The following is a 21,291-nucleotide window of genomic DNA, read 5'->3' as shown; positions in this document are numbered from 1 at the left end:
TTTTTTTTTTGTTAGGGTATTTGTTATCTAAAGTGGTTACGGGTAAAACTTAACCCGATAAGCATCGCAGCTTTCTTAGTTTTTTACAATAGGCTTTCTCATTAGTTTATGGAATGGAAATGTTATGTGGCCTAGCTCAACCAAAAGTATATTAAATTAGCATCCGCCTTTTGTTTTAAAAGATAACAAATACCCTGAACTATATCTAATCAAAGACATTCTTTTTTATCAGTAGACACGAGTCTATATTTATTGGTGTGGAAAGAACATCATTAATCAAATACTTATGTTACTGCAAGAGTATTTCAGTCAAACGGAGTGACAGTTGGAAAGAGGCAGTGGCGTTAAAGTTAGTAGTGAGTACAAGAAATTATACCTTATAGATACCTATGGACCTACATTAGTACATATGCATTTTTTTACAACTGCGAGAGAAAATTAGATCCTAGAAGGCGTGGCATTTAAAAAAAATGTTGTTAAATTTGGTCATAAGCACATTTCCCATGTCGAATATTCGTTGAGATCAGTTCATATGTATTATTCAACCAAACCTAACATGTTGAAAAGAAGTTTCAGTTACGCTAATATGGCTGGCGTTGAGCCGCACTTAGAGCGATAGGTCCCTTTATAGCGTTGCCAGTTGGAGTTCGATTTTAGGTGTTAAAGTAGACATCACAAAGGATGTCAACGTTCTTTGCGAATTTGAGTAGTAGCTCTACTTTTGAGATGTCTTCTAACTTCTCGAATTGGTAGGCTCCTAAGCATTTTACTCGTGTTTTTAACAGTGCGGAACATTACCATAGAAAATGCGCTAAGGTTTCCCTGGCCTTGCGGTTACGACGCTTTCTGCACCTATCCACGTTAACGATCCACATTCTTGGTGCATGAGCAGCGACGAGGAAGCAACTCTGCAATCCTTCCTTGATAGCCGTAACAAGAAGCAGGTAGAGTTAGTTTCGCTATTCTCGTACATAGTCTTTGCAGTTTGCCGGCGATTGACTCATCCCATCTACCCCGTACTGCCTAGTCATACGGTCGTCTATTTTGTTGTACAAGTGTTAGAGTGGTCTATGAATGAAGCCAGCCTGGTTGCGCTCTGGGCAGTCTTACTGCTATCTTATTGCCCTCTATACCTTTGCGACCGCGCACCCATTAAATATGCAGCTTTCTGTATACTGCGAGCCTGTCAATGGCTTCCCGGCTGCGAAGGACGTTTTTAGATGAAATACTATGTGGGGTAACTGCCTTAAATACCGCCTGACTGTCTACATATAAGTTTACTTTTGAGTTGATTTTCGTTTCCGCGTATGCTAGCGCTGCTGCTATCCTCAAAGCGAAAACCTTTGCTTGAAATATGCTGCACTGTTCAGGTAACTTTACTGCCGCCTGGCGTTCAGTTCCCGGCAGTATATTCCGGCAATTACTGCCGTTACCACTCTAGAGCTGTCCGTGAAAATGGTAAGTGATGTACGGCAATTTTATGGAAATGACCTGCCACGTTGGCATCACTGAGCCATATCAATGCCACTCTATGCTGGATCTACGGACAAAGCAATATTGGAAGCGGCTGATGAGATGGTCCTATATCGCTTTGAAATGGCAATTAACGAGGCGAATAACTCCATACTACAACCACCGTTCAATGATCACGTTAGAAAAATTGATGAATACACTATGGCCGTTACTAATGACTTGTGGAACCAAACGGGAAGAGTGTGAGATCTTAAGACTATTATGGCCGCGGCCGGAAAAAGTCCTCTAAAATTCTAGAAATCTGCAGTTAGACTCCTTACCGATGTTATCATGGTTCACTATGCTGTAGCACCAAAGCTACAACGATGGCGAATACCAAAGCGTACTATCTGCAGAAGCTGCCGCAATGAGGATGAGGAAGACCCCATTGATCGCTTTCTGTATGGATGTCCGTACGCTTCTTCAACAGTCTGGGCGAGATAACAGAGGCGGAACTGTTGCATCTCTTCAATTTCATTGGGGATGTCAATTGGTTCAGTAAAATAGGAACACCTCGGTTAGGGGTACGAGTCTTCACCTGATACTCGCAGTGTACAACTTTGTCCCCGAGTGAAAGCATGAAACATTCCACACACGCCCTCCTAACCTAACCTGACCTACGGCTTGGTTTCATTCCCTTGGCCCATCCTTCCTCCTCAACCGTTATTCAAAACCTTCGTTCCCAAGGTACCGTATAAACTGAGCTGCCTGCACTTCTCGCCCCAATTAAGCTGTGCCCAAACATTGCGATAATTCCCCTATGAGCGTCAAACTAGCTGCGGACCTAGCAACACGGGTTTCCGCGATTAGATCAATGAGCGATAAACTGAGAATTGTTTCTAGAGCAACCGTGGGAGAAGACCACAACGTTTCCATGATGCACAGCGCCGCAGGGCGCTAACCCCTCTCTCTACGTAACCGGAACAGCATAATTCCCCAAAAACCGTTTGGGGGTTTCCACACTGGGACCTTGTATTTATCTTCTTGTGAAGAGTATCATGGCCCTTTTGTTACCGTTCTGTTGAGAAGAAATGTTGCATAGAAATTTCTTTTAGACTCTACGGGCCTGCGAAGTTCTCAGCTCCTCACACAGCACGTCACTGATGGCGCACATGCTCCAACTATGTTTGTATGCTGCAGGTTTGTAACATCACCAAGAAAAAACTCGATTGCATGTGACCGAACAAGAATGTTCGAATTCTTTCGTTTCGCCCTCTTTTGCCCCGCGTCATTAAACTTAAATTAACCACAAAACGTTTTAGTGCTTTGTTTTGTTTTCTCGCGAGGCGGTAATCTCAAAAAACTTCAATCGAAAAAAGATGAAATGAAGCAAAGTACAAGTCAAAGAATTAAAGCTGTGAAACGGCCACTGGAAAGCAACGAAGGAAGCTGTATTAAATTGCTTAACAACAAAAACAAGGCGAGCCAAAAAGAAAGAAAGAACAATAAAACCAAAGCAAAATCCATACACGAAGTCGAAGACGTTGGCTACTACGCTGCTGAAGAAATTAACTTGTTTCAGCCCATGCAGCCATGTTGTTAGCCTTGGCAATGACACTACTAGTCATACACACTAGGCAAACGGCCAACAAAGCCAATACTACGAGTACTACAATCACAATTGGCGCTACATACATACATACAAATGTATTTATGTATGTACATTAGAGTGGTCCAAAAAAATAAAGTCGGAATTTTAATGTCGGATTATTTTGAAATCAAAAAATATTTAGCTAGTGCTCAAAGCGCTCAGAGTTTTCCAGGTATTTTATATGGGGAAAAAACCACTTTTCGTAGAAATGGTATAAAATTCTTGAAAATCAGTATTTTTCGATTGGATTCTCTTCAGGAGACTTCCAGTATTAATACCCAATTGTTTATTTAATAATTTTTTAATATTCAAAATTTTTTATTGGTCACCCCCATTGCATTTTCTGTGGGTGTTGACGGACCTGTAAAATATTGTTACCATGAAAAAATGGTTAAAGCAACAATTGTGTATTATTATTGGGAATCTCCTGAATAGGAACCGAGTTTTCCGATCTGAAAATTTTGATTTTTAATAATTCTACACTATTTCTACGAAAAGTTGTTTTTTCCGCATATAAAATACATGAAAAACTTTGAGCGCTTTGAGTACTCCGTAATTGTTTTTTTTTATTATTTATTATTATTAGGGGTGGCGCCATTAAAATTCCGACTTTGCTTTTTCACATGCATGTTTGGACCACTCTAATATACATTCATATAGATGTGCAGTAAATAACAACAAATATGCACAACTGAAGCTTTATGGATATGACTAGATACTAGTAGTAGTCGTATGAATACAACACGATTTATATTTATATGTACACACATTAGTATGTATGTATGCATGTAAACAAGTTCCTATGTACATATGTATGTATATGTGACTCCATGGGGTACCTGCATTTATATAAACACATATATGTAGTATTATTATTGCTATTGTTTTTGTTGTTATGAAATAACTTGAGTGTTACAAACAAACAAACAAACAAGGAAGCACACACTATCAGTCCAACGAGCGTCCAACTTGACGCCATATACCCGGGCGCACTGTCGCACTACGTAGAAAGTGAATACAGCGAGAGCAAAAAATTATAAGTTCCATATTTGTTATGGTCGTATAGGCAAAGTATGCAGTGGGGGTGAACTTTCTCTGCAACTATTCAACATTGAAGAAAAAAAGACGAAACAAACAAATAAAAAATTAAAAATTCGAATTAAATAAATAATAGGACAGACATAAACGAGTATGTATGTATGTAGAATGTATGTGTTTATACACAATCGCTAAAAAAGAATTGCTATGGTTGTTAAGAAATAAATGCATGCGCTTATCTTGGAAATATGTTATCTCGCTTTGCGGGTTTTAAAGCGAAAGAAAACGATTCTTTAATAAGTTATTGGCCGACTTTGAATAGGTATGGAGTGTTATCAATGCGAAAGTTTTTTTTTCTGGAAATACTTTTTTGCTTTTTTTCTTCTTTTCTGTTTCTCACTACAAATGAAGGCAGTGCGGGTTTTAATAAGCTAATTTTGAAAGGGCATTTTTGATGCATCAAATATTAAAAAATCGAATTGATCGAAGTTTACGACTTTGATAAAAGCGCGTCAGATTGATTATGATTAACTGAAAGCAACGGATTTTTGGTTTTTGACGACGCACATTGGTCTGAAATGCAAATCTAAGTGGACAAAACTATTTACTCAAAAACCCTTTCACACAATTTAGCACCACTTTGTTTTATATATGTTTTTAAAGTCGCTGATTACGAATGTGAAGTCAGATTTCAAAAATTCAAAATATCGCTTTCAATATTGCGTACACAAAAATGAATGTGCAAAAGATGTAATTAAACCAGGGTTTGAAAAACTGCCAGCACAGCCATCTACGTTCGCACACAACAAAAATGTGATTCCTTCCTTCGCTATTTTTCTGCCCTGTGTATTTTTTTTCCTTTGCTGCGAAAAATGTTTTATCCAGTAAAAAACATTAAAAATAGTCCAGATTTATCTGCGTTCTATAGTTGCGAGTCGGAGATTGCCTTGCATTCTGACGAAATTGAGCTTAGCTCTTGATTTTAAAATTGGACCAGACATTGCACAATAACCCTGTCTTTGGTTCAAGAACTTCAAGCTTGCCGCAAGATCAGAAAAAGAGCTTCATGTCACAGCATGCTTAGGGAGAATGGTTTAAAGTCGTTCTATCCCAGCAAGGTTCCTCTCTTAACGAGTAAGCATTTGAAACAACGTATGAAGCTTCCAGAAGATCATTTGAACTGGCCGGTGGAGAAATGGAGGAGTATTCTTTCAAAATTGTGCTCTATGGCGGCAAAGGTGGTCGAGACTACGGTAGGAGGCCCAAGAAAACTGAATTTAATCCCAAGTTCACTAAAAAAACACTCAAACATGGAGGTACTAGTATAATGGTATGGGCTTGTATTTTGTACAATTGTGTATACGTAAAAACAGTAGAGGAAGTGATGTACTATTATGCCGAAGAGAATATGTCATTACGGTGGTTCTTTCAGCAGGGCAATCATCCCAAACATACGAGTAGGTAGGTAAAAAAGTGGATTTGGGATCATTTGATCAATGTTATTTAGTCACAGTCACCTGATCGCAATCTACTTAATTGAGAAACTCCAACCCCATTCGTATTCTTGTATTGCGTTTGCCTTAAAATTGTCTGGCCTTTCAACATTCGATTTTTATTTGAAATATCTTCACCTGATAAACGCCGGCAAATCAGGATCTAACGTTTTAAAGTAAACTTGAGACCCACCAAAAGAATTTGGCTTAGCTTTTCCTCAAGTTCTTAAACAAACCAAGAAGACTTTTAAGCTTTTACTGACAGAACTCTGAGGTTGCCCGCTTAAGGGCGATTCGTTTTAGAAAACGCGTTTCAACTTGTTTAAATGTTGCGGCGAGCTTCAAATCTGGGGTTTATGACGAACACGCTTGGAAAAATCTACTTCTTCTACGCAAATGGACGTTAAGTACTAAACGCACTGGAATAAAAAAATATCTTCACACACACACACACACAATTAGGCAGAGATAATTTGACGAAGAAAAGATTACGTATCCAATACAAAGCCGCAACCAAAGTTTTCTTTTAAATTCGCCGCATTTTGTTCATATTCATTTTAAAATCGATTAAATAATAAGGATTTTTTCTTTCGTTGTTGGTTAAGTGGTTGGCGATTTCGTGGAATTGCTGCGCTCACCTACATACATATATGTATGAACAAGTTTACTAGTTGGGGTCATCATAAGAACAAAAACAAAAGAAAAATATATTCAGGGAAACTATGAACCAAAAAAAAAAATTGGTCAAAGAAAACTCACATCCAAATGAAGAATGAATGCGGAGGCAATGAACGAACAACGCATCAATCGAACGTCGTGCAGAATGGCGCGTCCTGAGTCTAATTGGCGGCTTAGACGGTTTCACGTTAATATATTTTGTTGTCGTTGTTGTTGTTGTTGTTGATCATAACATTTCGGTCGGTCGTCGATCTTATGAATTAACGTGTCCTTGTGCGCGATCGGCACTCGAAAGTCTACACCTCAAATTTTATTGTTCGTTATCGTTCTAATGTTGTTGTTGCTGCTAAATATTGCATGGCTACCCAAAAAGGTGCGAGGGAAAAAATAAAAATGCTGTTATGGCTTTTCCAAGCCGAAACAAAGGCAACAATAGCTAACAAAACGACGTAAACGGGAGTACAAAAGGGGACAAAAGCCATAAAACACAAAACAATGGCATTAACTCAAGTGTACAGGGCATTCAAGTGGCTCAAGTATGCGGCAGTTTGAAGAAAAGTGAACAAAACAACAACAACAACAACCAGACGAATGGAATAAAGAACAAGAGTTAGAAGCAGTGAAAACCGATACATCATCATAGTCTGTGCAACAGCCGTAGTATGTCTGCTTGTTCGCTTGTATGTATGTAGATATGTAACCGATGGGTAGACCATAGTACGATCCAAACAAGAGCCAAAGGTACGACGAACTGCAACAGGCAATAACAAATAAATACGTAGCAAATGATGAAACCAAAAATGTAACAACAACTCCAATTCCCATACCAGCAATCACAGTCCACGACCAGTCAACTAGCCAACCATCTAACCAACCAGCCAGCACTCGATATTATCGATATTGATCAGAACAGTATACATAGGGCTACACAACACGTCCTTAACAGCGACACGCCAACACGATCACTCGATCGTCATCGACGTCGTCTGCAGTGCAGCATCAAAAAAAAAACGCTCACCTTCTGTAACAGCAACTCACACATACCCTTGTATGTATGTACATTAAAGAGATCTCGGTAGCTCAGCATCTGAGCATCAACCTGCGCGGCTGCGTAGCAGATTGCAAAACCAGCATAACAAGAATTTCTTTCCATGTATCTAAATATCTACCTGTTTTTATTTCCATGCTTACGACTCGGCATTGGCGGCCGTGAGTAACTAAGAGAATGCACAAAATGCTGTGAGTAGTTGGATGTTGACAAATATTTTGAAAAATCAAGGTAGTACTTGAGAGTGAGCATCCATAGTGTGCACTGTGGGGCGGCTAAGAAGCTATTTTAACACAAAAAAAATATGAGAAAGCGAAGACACCCTGACTTATCGGAATCTATGCTGATATCAGTTGAGTAAGATCAAAATGTTTACTTAAAAAGTCTTAAAAGAAGCATATAAATATATATGTATATGTATTAAAATTGCACTCTTAATCTTTCTAGACACTCAAATTGCATGTATCTACGCTCGATTTTTCCCGAGTCAGATGTATGTAAGTATGTATATTTGGCCAAATTTTATCTACCTAGATCTTTTCCGTGATTCGTGAAATATGGCTGACCTATGAAATAGGTTAGGTTAATATGGCTCGCTGGTTACCACGGATAGACTGTTTACGGGAACCAGATATAGATCGAGCTTTAGGCTAGGTTAGGCTGATGTGACAGTCAGTTCAAATAACCAACTCACTTCGGCCTTGCAGGTGCATTGTGACACTACTGTCAAACACGGGAACCTCAATGACTATTTTCCATAGAACCATTTTGAAGGTCTTACTAAGCGTAGAATTGGTTTTATTCCCGCATCGGATAGTTCCGTAAGAGCGCTAAATAAGTGCCAACCCAAAATGCCTGCACTGCTCACAGCTAAAGCTGTTCAACAGCGGAATAACTGGTCGACTGTTTCTTCCTCAACCTCGTCTCTGCAACTTCTCCAATGTTCATGCGCGAATATTCTTGATCTCGAAGAAATAGCCAAAGACCGGAGTTATCCTCCGCATTCCGTTATGTAATGGGAGGCCAAACCTTGTATTTTTCCATATGCTATGGACAATTTTCTCGATTCCATCCACAACACCGGCGTTCTATAGTGTAATATTGGAGTAGGTGACAGACACCATGTAACGCCTAGAGCTGTATTACCTTAAAAAGCTTTTCATTACGCTGCTGATGGTCTCCAGGTACTTTTCGTTAGCTACGATTAGTCAGAGAAGAGGCGATAGAATGCCCATTGTTGTGTATCTTTACATGCTTTGTTTGGTTAGCTTAGCTTCATTCTATTCCGCTCTTATATTCCTGTAATATAGTAGGTTTTTGGTATGCGGCTTGATGTTACCATACAAAATAGGGACCTATAGTTTTACGCAACCTCCGAACGGAAGATAGATTTTATGAGGAGCATTTTTAGTGCCAGTAGTACACTCAGAGGGCAACCGTTATTGGAACAAAGCTGTTCGCTCGACCGAGAATCGAGCCTGGGTCCCATCGAGTAGAGACTCGCACCTCTAAATCCTCGACCACGGCAGCTGACCTTTGGCTAATTGCCTAATTGGCGCTATACCAACCGAAACGATTTGGGTCTTTTAAAAAAGTTCCATTAAGCCCACTTGAAATCAAATTGCAGCCAAGACCTTTTCCAACCGGTCTTCATATCCCAGAGGAGGCCACCATCTTACTCTACTAGCAGCAGCGGGTATCGTCTTGAATACCGTCAGAGGTGGAACGTTTAGGGCCATTTCTGCGACATAATAGGTAAATTATGTTTTTATCGCCGTACAGCTCATACTTACACCGAGGCTACTTTCTTCTTCTTATTATAGGTTTTTTATGTGGAATATTCTAAGTAAAACGAGTCACAGATCCGTGTGCAATTTTGCACGAAAACATTCCCACTTGCCCGCCAAACTGACTGGTGTACACTTTGGCATGCCGCTTTGTAACCCAAGGCTCCAAATGAGTTCCGTATCTCGCACTTTAGTAGACAACGTAGTCCAGGGTAAATGAACGTCTAATACAAAACTTATGAAATGGATGAATGTTCAACTAAGGTTGCATCCTAAGCACTTCTTTACTGAAACAACATCTTGATGATAAGCAGATACCAACAAACATTTTATGTACATAAATGCCAGGTACATTCGGGTCTTTCGAATGTGAGGGTGAGCGGAGCTTAGACCTTCATGGGAGAGTTTGAGCACTCTTGACTACTGGGTGTTAGGGACTTCATGTCTTTCTAAATTGGATATGGATTGGCATTAGAAACGAATAAGCATACCTAAAATTTAAGTCATTTAAATAGTAATTATATAGTTTCCAAACTAACACACTGTGCCAGGCCAAAGGCGATGAACAAATACTGCTTCAAAGATGTTGCTAGATAAGGCTCAAAGTGATATTTTTGAGAGAGAGCACCGTCTTGTTTATCAGGGTCTTACCTCCGTTTTACGATTATGATTGGAGCAACAACAACAAATATGCATTAACACACATATGTACATATGTACATTCTTGCAACTCTAACATTATTTACCCAATTTGCCAAACAACTTCGTAACGACGTCGTTTGCGACTCGTTCTGGTGAACAATTTGTTCGCCGGCGAACCGCAAGAAACGATGCTCGACATCTTTAACAAAAACCATACGAATCAAATTTCAAATTGTGCGCAAAATTTAAAGAACAAATCAGCAAGCACTCCTAAAAATTTCAAACTTTTCAATCGAAATAAAAAGAAGAATTGTAAGAGTTTTATAGCTGATGAAATTTTAGTATAATAGAGTACAAATTTTGTACGGAAGAAACGTTTTCGTTTCGACGTCGTTACGAGTTCACCCAAAGGACTTCACCAGACCGACGTCGTAACGACGTCGATTCGATTAGAAAAAACGAAATCGAAACGACGTTGCGTTTTGTATGGAAAAAACGATTTCGTTTCGAGGTCGTTTCGAGTTGGCCAAAACGACTTCACCAGACCGACGTCGATTCGAACTCGTCCTCGCTCTGTGGCAAATTGGGTAATCACAGTGTTGGCTATCAGTTGGTACGCTTGTTTGTTTCTACGTTTGTCTGTTAGCTGTCTGCTCGAGCCGTCTTTTGAGCTATACTCACACCATGCGCACACATACCAACCTACCAACATACATACATACATACCTATGTACAAACAACGATACATCCCAACAAGCATTTCAGTAAACGTTTTTAAAAATAACTTAAATTAAGTTTGCTATAATAAGCGTTAAATAAGCATTTTTAATATTAAGCTTATTAAAAGTTTTTTCAAACAAACCTTTAATAAGTTTTGAGAGCGAATGTTTATAAATAACTTAAACTTATAAATGAAATGTAAATGCCAACGACATGAAGTAGTAAATATAAAATTTTTTCAATCGTAAGTGACGTGTTTACGTTTTTTAAAATATATTATTAAAAGAAAAAATTAAATAAAACCAATGCGGTAAAACAAGAAAATCCAATCCAGGACCCGCTGCGCTAATGGTGGAGCATTCGAGTCTTCAAATGATGAGTTCCCCTTATCCTTTCTTAGTTTAACATTCAATTAAAAACGTATTAAATTTTTTTCAGAAAAGTTCATCAATGAGAATGGCGGCGATAAAGCGCAATATATAGCTGCATCGATGTCCCTTTTCCAATTTGCCAATAACCCCAAGTAATTGAAAGCACGCAACAAGATGTAATAATTAACTTTTTTATGCTTAATTTGTATGTGTTATTGTGAATTTGTATGCTAAAATGTCTATTCCCTATTTATATTTTCGCGACTGTAGATGAGTCCGCGGAAAATTCGCATTTCGTTTAGTTTCTAGATGTTAAGCAATCTATGTATGAGGTTTTAATGAAATATCTTTAAATAAAGGGTTATAAAAATGTTTATAAAAAGCTTTCTTTTGAAAATTTTTAGTAAGTTTATATTGATACGCTTATATAAAACTTTTTTTGAACCTTTATTATAAGTTTACACTTTTACGCTTATTAAAAGCTTTCTTTTGAACATTTATTACAAGTTTATATTTCTACGCTTATAACCAATGTTCCTTTTCGATTATATTACGCTTACTTTCAAGCGTTTTATAAACAAAAAATCAACGTTTTGTAAGCTTAATGTTTATAATTGAAAACTTAAAAAAAACTTTCTTTAAGTTTATTTTGCTTGTTGGGATGTGTGCGTATGTTTGTTTTTTTTTGTTTGTTTAAACGTCGTTTTGAACTTCGTCTTTCGCACGTAGATCGTCTGTCCAACGGCGCGCTCATCTCAGCACGTTTGGCTAGTGTACCCATATACTACACCTATCCAGTACAAGTTCAATAATCAAAGCGTAAAGTCACTGGACAAACGATTATACATAGCAACGGCAAAGGTGGCTACGTTAACGATGAAACACCAAAATACTGAAGAAAGATCAAAAAGTGACTAAACGACCTAGCGACAGCAACTTACCCCAAAGGTTGTTTGAATTCTTTGATTTGTGTGCTTCTTCTTTCGGAGATTTGGATACCAATTTTTTTGTCGGGCGGTGTTTTTTTATTTTGCATTTCATTTAGAATTCGAATTGAATTTTTGTTTAGTCGTTAAATGCTACATTTAAGAATTTTGTGACTTTTGTGATGCTAAACCAAAGCAATACAAAAACATGAAATTTAAAGAGAATTATGTATTTAATATGTTCAAAAGAAACCACGAATTTAGTTTTCAAAATTTCAAATTGATAATTTGTTTTCTGTTTTTTCTCTTTCTAAATTTTTAGTTAATCCATTGAGGTCATTATTATTCATGCGTCAATTCTGTGAACTGATTTATGCGCATGGAATGATTTAAAGCGCCTTGAGCTGCACAATCAACACAAAAGTGGAGGACGGTGCGCGCCAGTCAAGTCGCCTGAGGCGCTCAGTAAAACAGTTACAATACGCGCAGCGGCTTGTCGCAGTTAGCGCTGCGTTGTTTATATATATATGTATGTACGTAGCTGGCTGTTTCACAAGCGTGCGCAAAATATTTGTCATTATCATTAACGCCAGAGTATTAAATGTTATCGGCTGTTGAAAATTTTGGCCCGTTGGTCGGACCGGCTGTCGCACTCTCACACCATCCCCATGCCGTGACGCATCACCTGCAAGCCCAACACCATCAGCATCCCGCTCAGTGTGGCTATGCGCTGGACATAGTTTCCGGTACTTGTGCTGATGCGACGGTGCGCTTTTCGCCAACGACGACGTCAGCAGCTGTTGCCGGCGGCGGCGGCGCCACCATTATCACCACCCAAGCACCACTCACACACACGCAGTTAACGCAATTGAATGCATTACAAGCGCTCAAGTTACAACAACAAATTCAACAACAGTACGAGCAGCATTTGAGTACGTTTCTCAACGCCTCCTCACAGTCTTCCCCGATAGCTGGGCTGACGGTGCTGCCGCACCGCCCCCAACCTCAGGTAGCAGCGCTTAGTGAAGCGAACGCCTCATTGACGCATAAGCAACAGCAACAGCAACAACACCAGCAGCAACAGCAGCAGCAGCACTACCACTTACAACAACAACAGCATCATCAGCAACAACAAATAAGAGAACAACAGTCACTCAGCGTTAATTTGACGCGCTGCTCAAACGCGCCTAAATATATGAATTCGCCGCACGATACCTCAGCAATGATGCCGCTAGCGGAGTTCACCCCACCACCAAAGCCAAACAAGCATGAGCTACACACACGCACGCTTGAAAATGGCCAATCTGGTCCCATGAACCTGGTCACAAATGCGAGTAATGCCTATGCGAGCAATACAAGTTACCAACCGTTAGCGGCTAACAACACTAGCAGCAATAACAGCAGCAACACCGCATCCATCGACAACAGTCGCCCGTCATCCTCCTCCTCCTCTGTGGATGTGGAGAATGATGAGAGCATGTCACCGGTCAGTAATAGTTCCGCGCAAGTCGGTCGCAAAGCTTTAGATCATACTGCCTTAATCGCCAGCGGCGGCACAGCCACCAAACAGCCCGCCTACAGTGAAACCAGCGCATCCTCAGCGGCTGCGGCCGTGGTAGCCGCTTACCAATACAACTATTCTCAACTCTACGGCGCTGGTCGTCCAGCTGGTCTCTACAATGCACCCGTTATTTTTGCAACGCACAATCCGCACGTCTCGCAACATATAGTGCAGCAGCATCCTAGTGGCGTACATGGCGCCACACATGTTCCACCTGGCTACCTCAGCGCGCTGAGCACGCATTCACCAACTGTTTCGCCAGGCGAGGGTGGTGTCTACCCCGCCGAGTACTTGAAAGCGCTACAAAACGCGGTGGCCGCTGGTGTATTTCAAGCGCCGCCACCCCATACAACGCCCGTCTTCCAGACCTCGCCGCTAGCCAATAGCAATTCAAGTGCGTCGGCCGGTATAGCTAAATCGCGATTACGCAGCCCCGCTGCTACAGGTACAATTGGAGCACAGGCGCCGGTCACCTCGCCGCCGCCGCCGTCGAGAGGCGAGCAGCGAACAGCGACAACGACACAGCTCTCGACGGGCACTTATTTGTATGAGAAGGCGAAAAGGACGCCACCCGATACGCCGTCGGATACAGAGAAATTCTTCAAAATACCCAGCGGTAAAGAGGGATCACTGAAGCATCGCATACTCACGCGGCCAACGGGCGTTGACAAGAGCGCGACGACGATGACAATGGTGACCACAACGGAGGCTGCGAAGCCACCTGTTATGCGGTGAGTGGTCGGTTTTGTTTTTGGGAAAATTCTACTTGAAATTAAATAGTATTAGTTTGGATTTTAATGACTTTTCCCCATTTTAGCACACACAATTCGACATCCAGTTTCAGGAAGGGTTCATATATTGAGCTCGCGAATGGCTCGCTACGTCGTGTGGAGGATATGCGCACCGAAGACTTTATACAATGCGCCGAACGCAGTCCCCACCATCAGTTAATCGAGTCCACTGTAGTTAAAATCAGCAACAACCAAGCGGCGAATACCGTTATCATAGCATTTAGTTACGATCGGAATCAATCGAAGGTACGATTTTTTTTTCGAGTGAGCAAAATATTTGATCAAAAACCTATGAAAAACAAATGACGGCCGATAAAAGGGAATACATACAAGGCGGGTAGTGAGGACCCAGGAAGCTAGCTTTTCACAGAAATCCACCTACCTTCCGAGGCGCGTAAAACTATAGATCCTCCAATTATGTAAAAACAAGACACACAACTTTCTTCCATGAACATAAAATAATCGATATTTTTTGAAGTGAAACTTTTTAATCGATTTCGGAGTTGTTTGCGTTAACCCTTAAGTGGTATCTTAAATAAGACATACTGGGGATGTGGAGAGGCAAAGACAACGATATAGACAAAGACAAAGATAATGTAAAGTACAGGGATAACGACAGAGATAAAGAATAAAACAAAATCAAAGACGCAGTAAAGTATAAGGCTGCGACAAAGACAAAGACTAATAAACAACAACAAAATAGAGATAAAGATTAAGATTGAGAATAAGGAGTAGATTAAGATGAAGGTGAAGATAAAGATACGATTAAGTATCGAAATAAGAAAAAAATTTAAAAACCAGAAATTTGATAAAAAAAAACTAAAAATCATGAAAACTGCCCAAAAGGATCGAACAAATTTAAATTATATACATATATTAAAAATGCAAAAACTAGAAATATGATCGAAAAACTAAAAATTATGAAAACTGCCCAAAAGGATCGAACAAATTTAAATTATATATATTAAAAATGCAAAAACTAGAAATATGATCGAAAAACTAAAAATTATGAAAACTGCCCAAAAGGATTGAACAAATTTAAATTATATATTTTAAATCCCGTCTTCGCGCGCTGACTTCTTCAGTACATATTCTGTATATATCGCATTTAATAATGCATTACTCTCTTGTCTTTCAGGTCGACATGGATATCGCTACCGATCATCCGTTCTTTGTTTACGGTCAAGGCTGGGCATCCTGCAATCCCGAATTAACCTTAAAGGCTTACGGCCTGAAATGTCAACGCTTGCAAGTCGGCGACATTTGCATTTCACTCACCAAACGCGAACCACCGAATATTAATATAAAAAACCACAACAACACTAATAACAATAACAACAATAATAATAATAACAACAATAACAACAATAATAGCACTAATAGTAATAAGCATTCATATTTACATGACGCAACTGTAACGCATGTCACAACAAACGAAACACACGGCTTAGAACGCGATCTCCAACCACTCATACTCAGCGACAATATTTATGCTACGCATTTGAAAGGCGCCACCGTATGTCCACCCACTGCACAATATCCCCCACCCATGCTACGTAGTCCCCTAGGCACAATGCATTTTATGCCACCACATCTTTTAACCAATGCACCGCCACATCCGGGATATGCGCCTGCGGACGGATATGCGCGCTTTACCTTTCACGCGCCACACACACAACCCACAGCCACGTTGCAACACAGTGACGCGACGTCGGCAACAACGCCATCAGCACCGCCTCTATCGGCTAACACAAGGCAAGATGAGCGCGAACAGTCGTCGGCGGCGGCGGTGGCGGCGGCGGCAGCAGCAGCGTCAGCACGCAAACGTCGTTGGTCGGCGCCCGAGAGTTTCTCCAATAGTGAGGATGAGGATGAAGAACGGACGGACGGTTATAAACCACCATTGCGACAAAAGTCTGCGCCAACGGCAGCGGTAAGCTGTAATTATAAGCCTTATCTACCGACGCAAATGCCAAGCGTTGCAGCGCCGGCGGCGACGGCTGGTCAATTTAACTGTGATTTTTCAACAAACTACAAATAGCAAAAGATCTCAATGTCGGCGTGGATATTTGTCAAGGCTAGGGTGTAGTGGGCGGGAGGATGAAGATGAGGATGAGGATGTGGCATCAAAGCGGCGCTTAATATTTCAGGTCTCATTCAATGATCACACATACTTATGTACATATGTATGTATGTATGTATGTATGTACATTATTTAATGTTTAAGGCACTTGCGTGTGTGTGTGTGTATAATTATGTGTGTGTTAATGCTTCAAGCCGTGTTTGTTGAAAGTGTGTGTTACCAATTTGCCAAAGCATTTGGTTCTACTTAGGAAATTACTAAAACATTTTTATTATCAAAAAATAGTTAATTGCTTTGTTTATATCAATTTGAACATTGGAAATTTAGAAAAGCGACCTTCAATGCGGCATACAGCAGGAACCGAAAATTACCGCTAAATATCAAGATTTTTATTTTTATATCAATGAAAAATCATTATTTTTGATGTTTATGTTTTTAAGCAAGAATAATCGTTAAATTTGCGTTTATAATTTTTCGGCCAATTTAAACGTTTTTTTTTTCGTGAACGTTATTTTGGATTTTAATTTTTGTCAATTATTTTTAACTGTTATAATGGAGACTGCGTTTTTATGGCCGATTTAAATATTTTATGACCGAAAAAACAAATATAAAAAAAAACGATGAAATTTAATTGCAAAAATAAAAATCCAATTTTAGCAATTAAATTAATGATTTTTATTATAAAGATCATTACCGTTACGGTCCCCGTTTTAAATGCATTTTAGAAATTTAAAAATTTGTTTATAGTTTCTGTTTGAGCACTAATCTAAAACATCTACAAGTGCTTACATACATATACTTTCACACACATACTCGTCTATATGTACATTACTCCACGTCAAAAAAAAAGTTCTGCAATGTGACCGCAATCTGACTCCCATAGGAAATGAAAATGAATTATTCTCTTTAGAGATCAATATAATTATCTAGGATTTGCAAAAAAGGCTCCAAACTATAAGAATACATTGAGTACATGCTTTAAATTCCAAAATTATTCTCTTTTAATCGCTTGCCCTGTTTTGGTGAAATCTAGTAGTTATAAAAAAAAAAAAAAAAAAAATGGCATGTAAGTAATCTGAGCCTGTATAACACTTTAATGGCATGTATTATTACAGTTTCGGACGTTTTAATTGATCCTAGAAAATTATACTGATCTCAAAAGAGTATAACTATTTTCCTTATGTGTTATTCCTATGGGAAAAATAAACGCTCGATGCGCGACCTCTTAGAATTATTGTAGACAAGGGAGATTCATGGAGCATAATTACTGTACCAAATATGTGTTAAAATCTGAGTAAGATTGCGGTCGTATTGCGGGATTTTTTTTTTGACGTAGTCTAATGTACAGACATACATTGATATTTAGAATTGAAAATGCAAGCATGAAAATGTAAAAACTGTATTGAGTTGCCCGCCCCTGTCAAGTGTTTCGTTAATTTTAAGCAAATGATTGTGAAAATTAGTATACATACATGCATGTATGTATATAATTAGCTTGAAATCACAATATGAAACTAAATATGTATGTACATATGTAGTATAAGTAAATATTCCAGGCCATATATACAATATCTGTGTATATATGTAATACCATGTCAGACTGTAAATTTGAAATTATAGCCATATGTAAATTTAATCTATTTACTATAGTCATAAATATGTAAATTAGACCGTATTAGAAAAAAGTTTGCCTTTTACCTCTGAGTCTAAAGTATTGTTGCAAGGAAATTTGGAAAACAAATTCTTATGCGAACTTCCGGCTTTTCCAATTTTTGTGTTAAATTTTTCGTTACATTTTCAGCATTTACAGTCAGATCTTAAAGTATGATATAAAGATGTTCTTGTCTCGAGAACACATCTTTTTTTTTTTTTGTTTCAAAGTTCATTGACCGAAAGAACCTCGTTCTAGTACTTACCCAGTTTTCAGTACTTATCACCCTAACGTACCACCCTAATGTCATTAAATTGAAGCTCACAAAAAATCAGAGAATATTTGCGAAGGAAGTACTTTGATAATTTATGCAGAACTTAAAAAAAAGATATTACAAAAAAAGTTTTTTTTTCGAAATTGCCTTGCAAAAATACTTTACGATCGGGCGTACGGCGAACTTTTTTGTTTGTTTATAAGGTGGTACGGTCTAATGGCATGCATACACATACATATGTATATATACATATGTGTGTATAATACATGAATATAAGTAAGAACCTTTAAATATGTACATTTAATGTAATTAGTGTATTGTAAATAATTAAAGAAAAACATGTATAAGTAGTCCTGCGACAGCCACTGCAATAAAGACTAAGTTTTAAAATGATGTGCACAGCTTTGAATTTATGAAAAACTGGAAAAAAATGAGGTTGAAAAACGACGGCAATAACCTATATTTATTGGCTATGTATTTTTTTATGAACGTTCAAAAGCTTAAGGGGTAAGGTTCAAGCCATGTATGCTTTTGGCACAACCACGAAAATTTCAAAATATAAAAAAGGATTGCTTTTAATCTCAATAAATCGCCAATATTTTGACTTTGACCAGCTATAACGCAGCGAGTTTTTAAATTAATATGAATAAGTTGGAGTAATATGCCGAACTTATCAGGTTATAATTAAAATTTTTGTCGAGTTGCGTTTAAAAAAATTTTAAATGTTTGTAAGTCCTGTTGGCGACCCCTAAAAATTTGTAAAAGAAATTTTAACTTTTGAGCACCACCCTAATTTCCATGCATTTCCTTACCCTCTCATTTGCATACTCTTAATTTATTTCCCATAAATATATGAATAAAAATCAAAGTAATAAGTTTTCACCGCTTCCACTGCCACCGCAATGTGTGTCGAACCAATGCCACCAGATGTCACATAAGCACGTCCGTTATCATTGCTTTGGTACACATTGATTTGAACATATGTAACAACTGCACCAGTACCACTGCTAGGATAACGCGTTTTGGCAGTCAAGGTAGTAGGAACATTGAAGTCATTTGTGCTCGAGTCAGTCGATACGAGGCGATCACCTAGCAATCACGAAATACATATTCCTATATTTATTCAATTCACTTATGCATTTTGACAAACACACACACACACACCCACCTGGAGCTCTTGCGGTACCCAAAGTATAAGTGATTTGAGCTCTGCCTTGTGGTTGCATTTCACGACCTTCAACCCGAGTCCTTGTTGCAGTCATCTCCACAGCGTCCGGATTTTCGTTAAGTATTTTATTCATTTCTTCGGGCGTAACTATTTGCAAAATCACATTTTTTCCATTCTTCAAATGCGGCTGACGAATTTCGTTGGCAGTAGCGCCCAACAAAAGAAGCGTGGTGACAAAAGGGCCAATCAAAGAAACGCGGCTTTTCATTCTACTTGTATTTGCTGCTCTGGCACCTAATTGTCTTGTATTCACACGGTTTTTATATCTATAAAAAACTGAGCGCAGTATGTAGGATGAAGAAGCTTATATAGCGACCGGAAAGGTGGCGCTTAAAAAATCATTGTCAGTCGAAGTTATCTTTCACAGTTCTTATCACACTACTACAGTTAATTTTAATTTCTTTTAACGCCCAAATATGTACATATATACATAGGTACATATACATATTTGCCGTTTTGCTGCGCCTCATACTAAAACTTAATTAAAATTATAGAAAAGCCTCATGTGGTAGTTTAATTGATATGTGTATCCTCCGTAATGATTTACGCATTTGGTGGGTGATAAACTGCTTTCATCTTCAATACAGTTATACATTTCTATGCGGCTGATAAAACAAGAAAGGAAATTATTATTTATTTGTTGATAATTTGCGCAAAACGGCCAGTATGGTTTTTTATTTTATTTTCCCCTCGCCTTATTTTGACCAATAGATTACTTCGGGGTTTATGGCTTCCTGTGTCTGCAATTTATTGTGTGTACATATGTATGCTTATCTAATTAAATATATGAATGAATTCATACGTTTGCATATGCTAATAAATTAAAAGAAAAGAAATTTACTTGAGATTACAGATTTATGTATGTATGTATGTATATTATAAATTCATACATATTTAGTAACTACTATTTTAACAAAATTCAATTTGTATTTAAATGGCCGCGGTAAACGTAACAATTTTCAAACGACTTCCTCTACAGTTCACCCTGTGGTTTGTACCTTTGATAAATTGTATGCGAGATTTGCTGGTTTAAAGAGTGAAATACACCACACAAGCGGCTTGTTAAAATATACTTCAAACCCAAGAATGATAGAATACAAGATTGCGCCGATCAGAGAGGATTTTTGAGAATAACTTTTGTGTGACGTCACACTGGTGCAATTGCGAAAGAGAAATGCCAAAACGTGATCAAGAATGGAAGAAGAAGAAAAAATTTTGCAAGGAAAAACGTAAACAAGTTGCACCAGTGTGACGTCATGCAAACAACGATTCTGTCAAATTCGTTAAGAGAGGAATAGCGGTCCGAGATCGGCGCAACCTTTGTATTCTCTCAATCGTGCTTCAAACCTACCTTTCCCATTTCGCCATTCGGTATGCAAACATGACTCGTTCAAGCAAGGAATTTTACTTTTCTTACAGTTCACAATGTAAAAAATTTTGGAAGGTTTCTTCCATGTTTCTCTCTTACGTCTTCACGTCAACATAGCGCCCAGAAAATCAAAAAATTAATAGCGAAATACAACACACAAGTGCCTTGACAAACCAAGCTATATATCGCTTTGCTGCTAGTCATTTGTGTTGTGTATGGCGGTATTTGAACGAAAATGTGAGGGATGCTTGAGTGGCCGTTTGAGGGAAATTTGAACCAAAATCAAAATATATTCATCCTCTGGCCGCCATGTTGACGTATGATCAAACCGCTTGCGTTGTGTACTGCAGTGTTGCCAGAAGTGCCAATTTATCGTCAAAATTAAGATATTTTTCATAAATAATCAGAAAAATCTTCACATGAAGGTAAATACAACTAAATAAAACTCCATATAAAAAATCGTCACAGTAAAGATATCTGGCAGTACTTGAAGATCTTTTTTTTTTTTTTTTGGATAGTTGACAACAA

General features: G+C 38.5%; 2 protein-coding genes across 5 annotated transcripts in view; one reads left to right on the top strand and one right to left on the bottom strand.

Moving 5' to 3' along the window:
• Window positions 1–16,694, top strand: part of LOC118733548 (ataxin-1) — a 99,557-nt gene extending 82,863 nt beyond the window's left edge. For 2 of the 4 annotated variants that reach the window (XM_036462983.1, XM_036462982.1), the window contains exons 2-4: window positions 12,129–14,098; window positions 14,185–14,404; window positions 15,297–16,199. In XM_036462983.1, coding sequence (XP_036318876.1) covers window positions 12,408–14,098; window positions 14,185–14,404; window positions 15,297–16,199 — 2,814 coding nt within the window. In that variant the 5' untranslated portion in view covers window positions 12,129–12,407. Of the gene's footprint in view, window positions 1–11,553; window positions 11,829–12,128; window positions 14,099–14,184; window positions 14,405–15,296 lie in introns of those variants that run through there. The other 2 variants (XM_036462984.1, XM_036462985.1) reach the window with 2 other exon arrangements.
• A 2,267-nt stretch (window positions 16,695–18,961) lies between these two features.
• Window positions 18,962–19,602, bottom strand: LOC118734637. The gene is made up of 2 exons (XM_036464341.1): window positions 19,335–19,602; window positions 18,962–19,255 (listed from the first exon to the last, which is right to left on the bottom strand). The coding sequence occupies exons 1-2, from the start codon at window positions 19,600–19,602 to the stop codon at window positions 19,002–19,004; spliced, it is 522 nt and encodes a 173-aa protein (XP_036320234.1). The 3' UTR covers window positions 18,962–19,001.
• Window positions 19,603–21,291: the final 1,689 nt, after the last annotated feature.

Source organism: Rhagoletis pomonella, unplaced genomic scaffold (assembly GCF_013731165.1).
Source record: "Rhagoletis pomonella isolate Grant_MI unplaced genomic scaffold, Rhpom_1.0 Rhpom_scaffold_00002, whole genome shotgun sequence".
Classification (NCBI taxonomy): domain Eukaryota; kingdom Metazoa; phylum Arthropoda; class Insecta; order Diptera; family Tephritidae; genus Rhagoletis; species Rhagoletis pomonella.
This window is presented reverse-complemented; position numbering and strand designations above follow the sequence as displayed.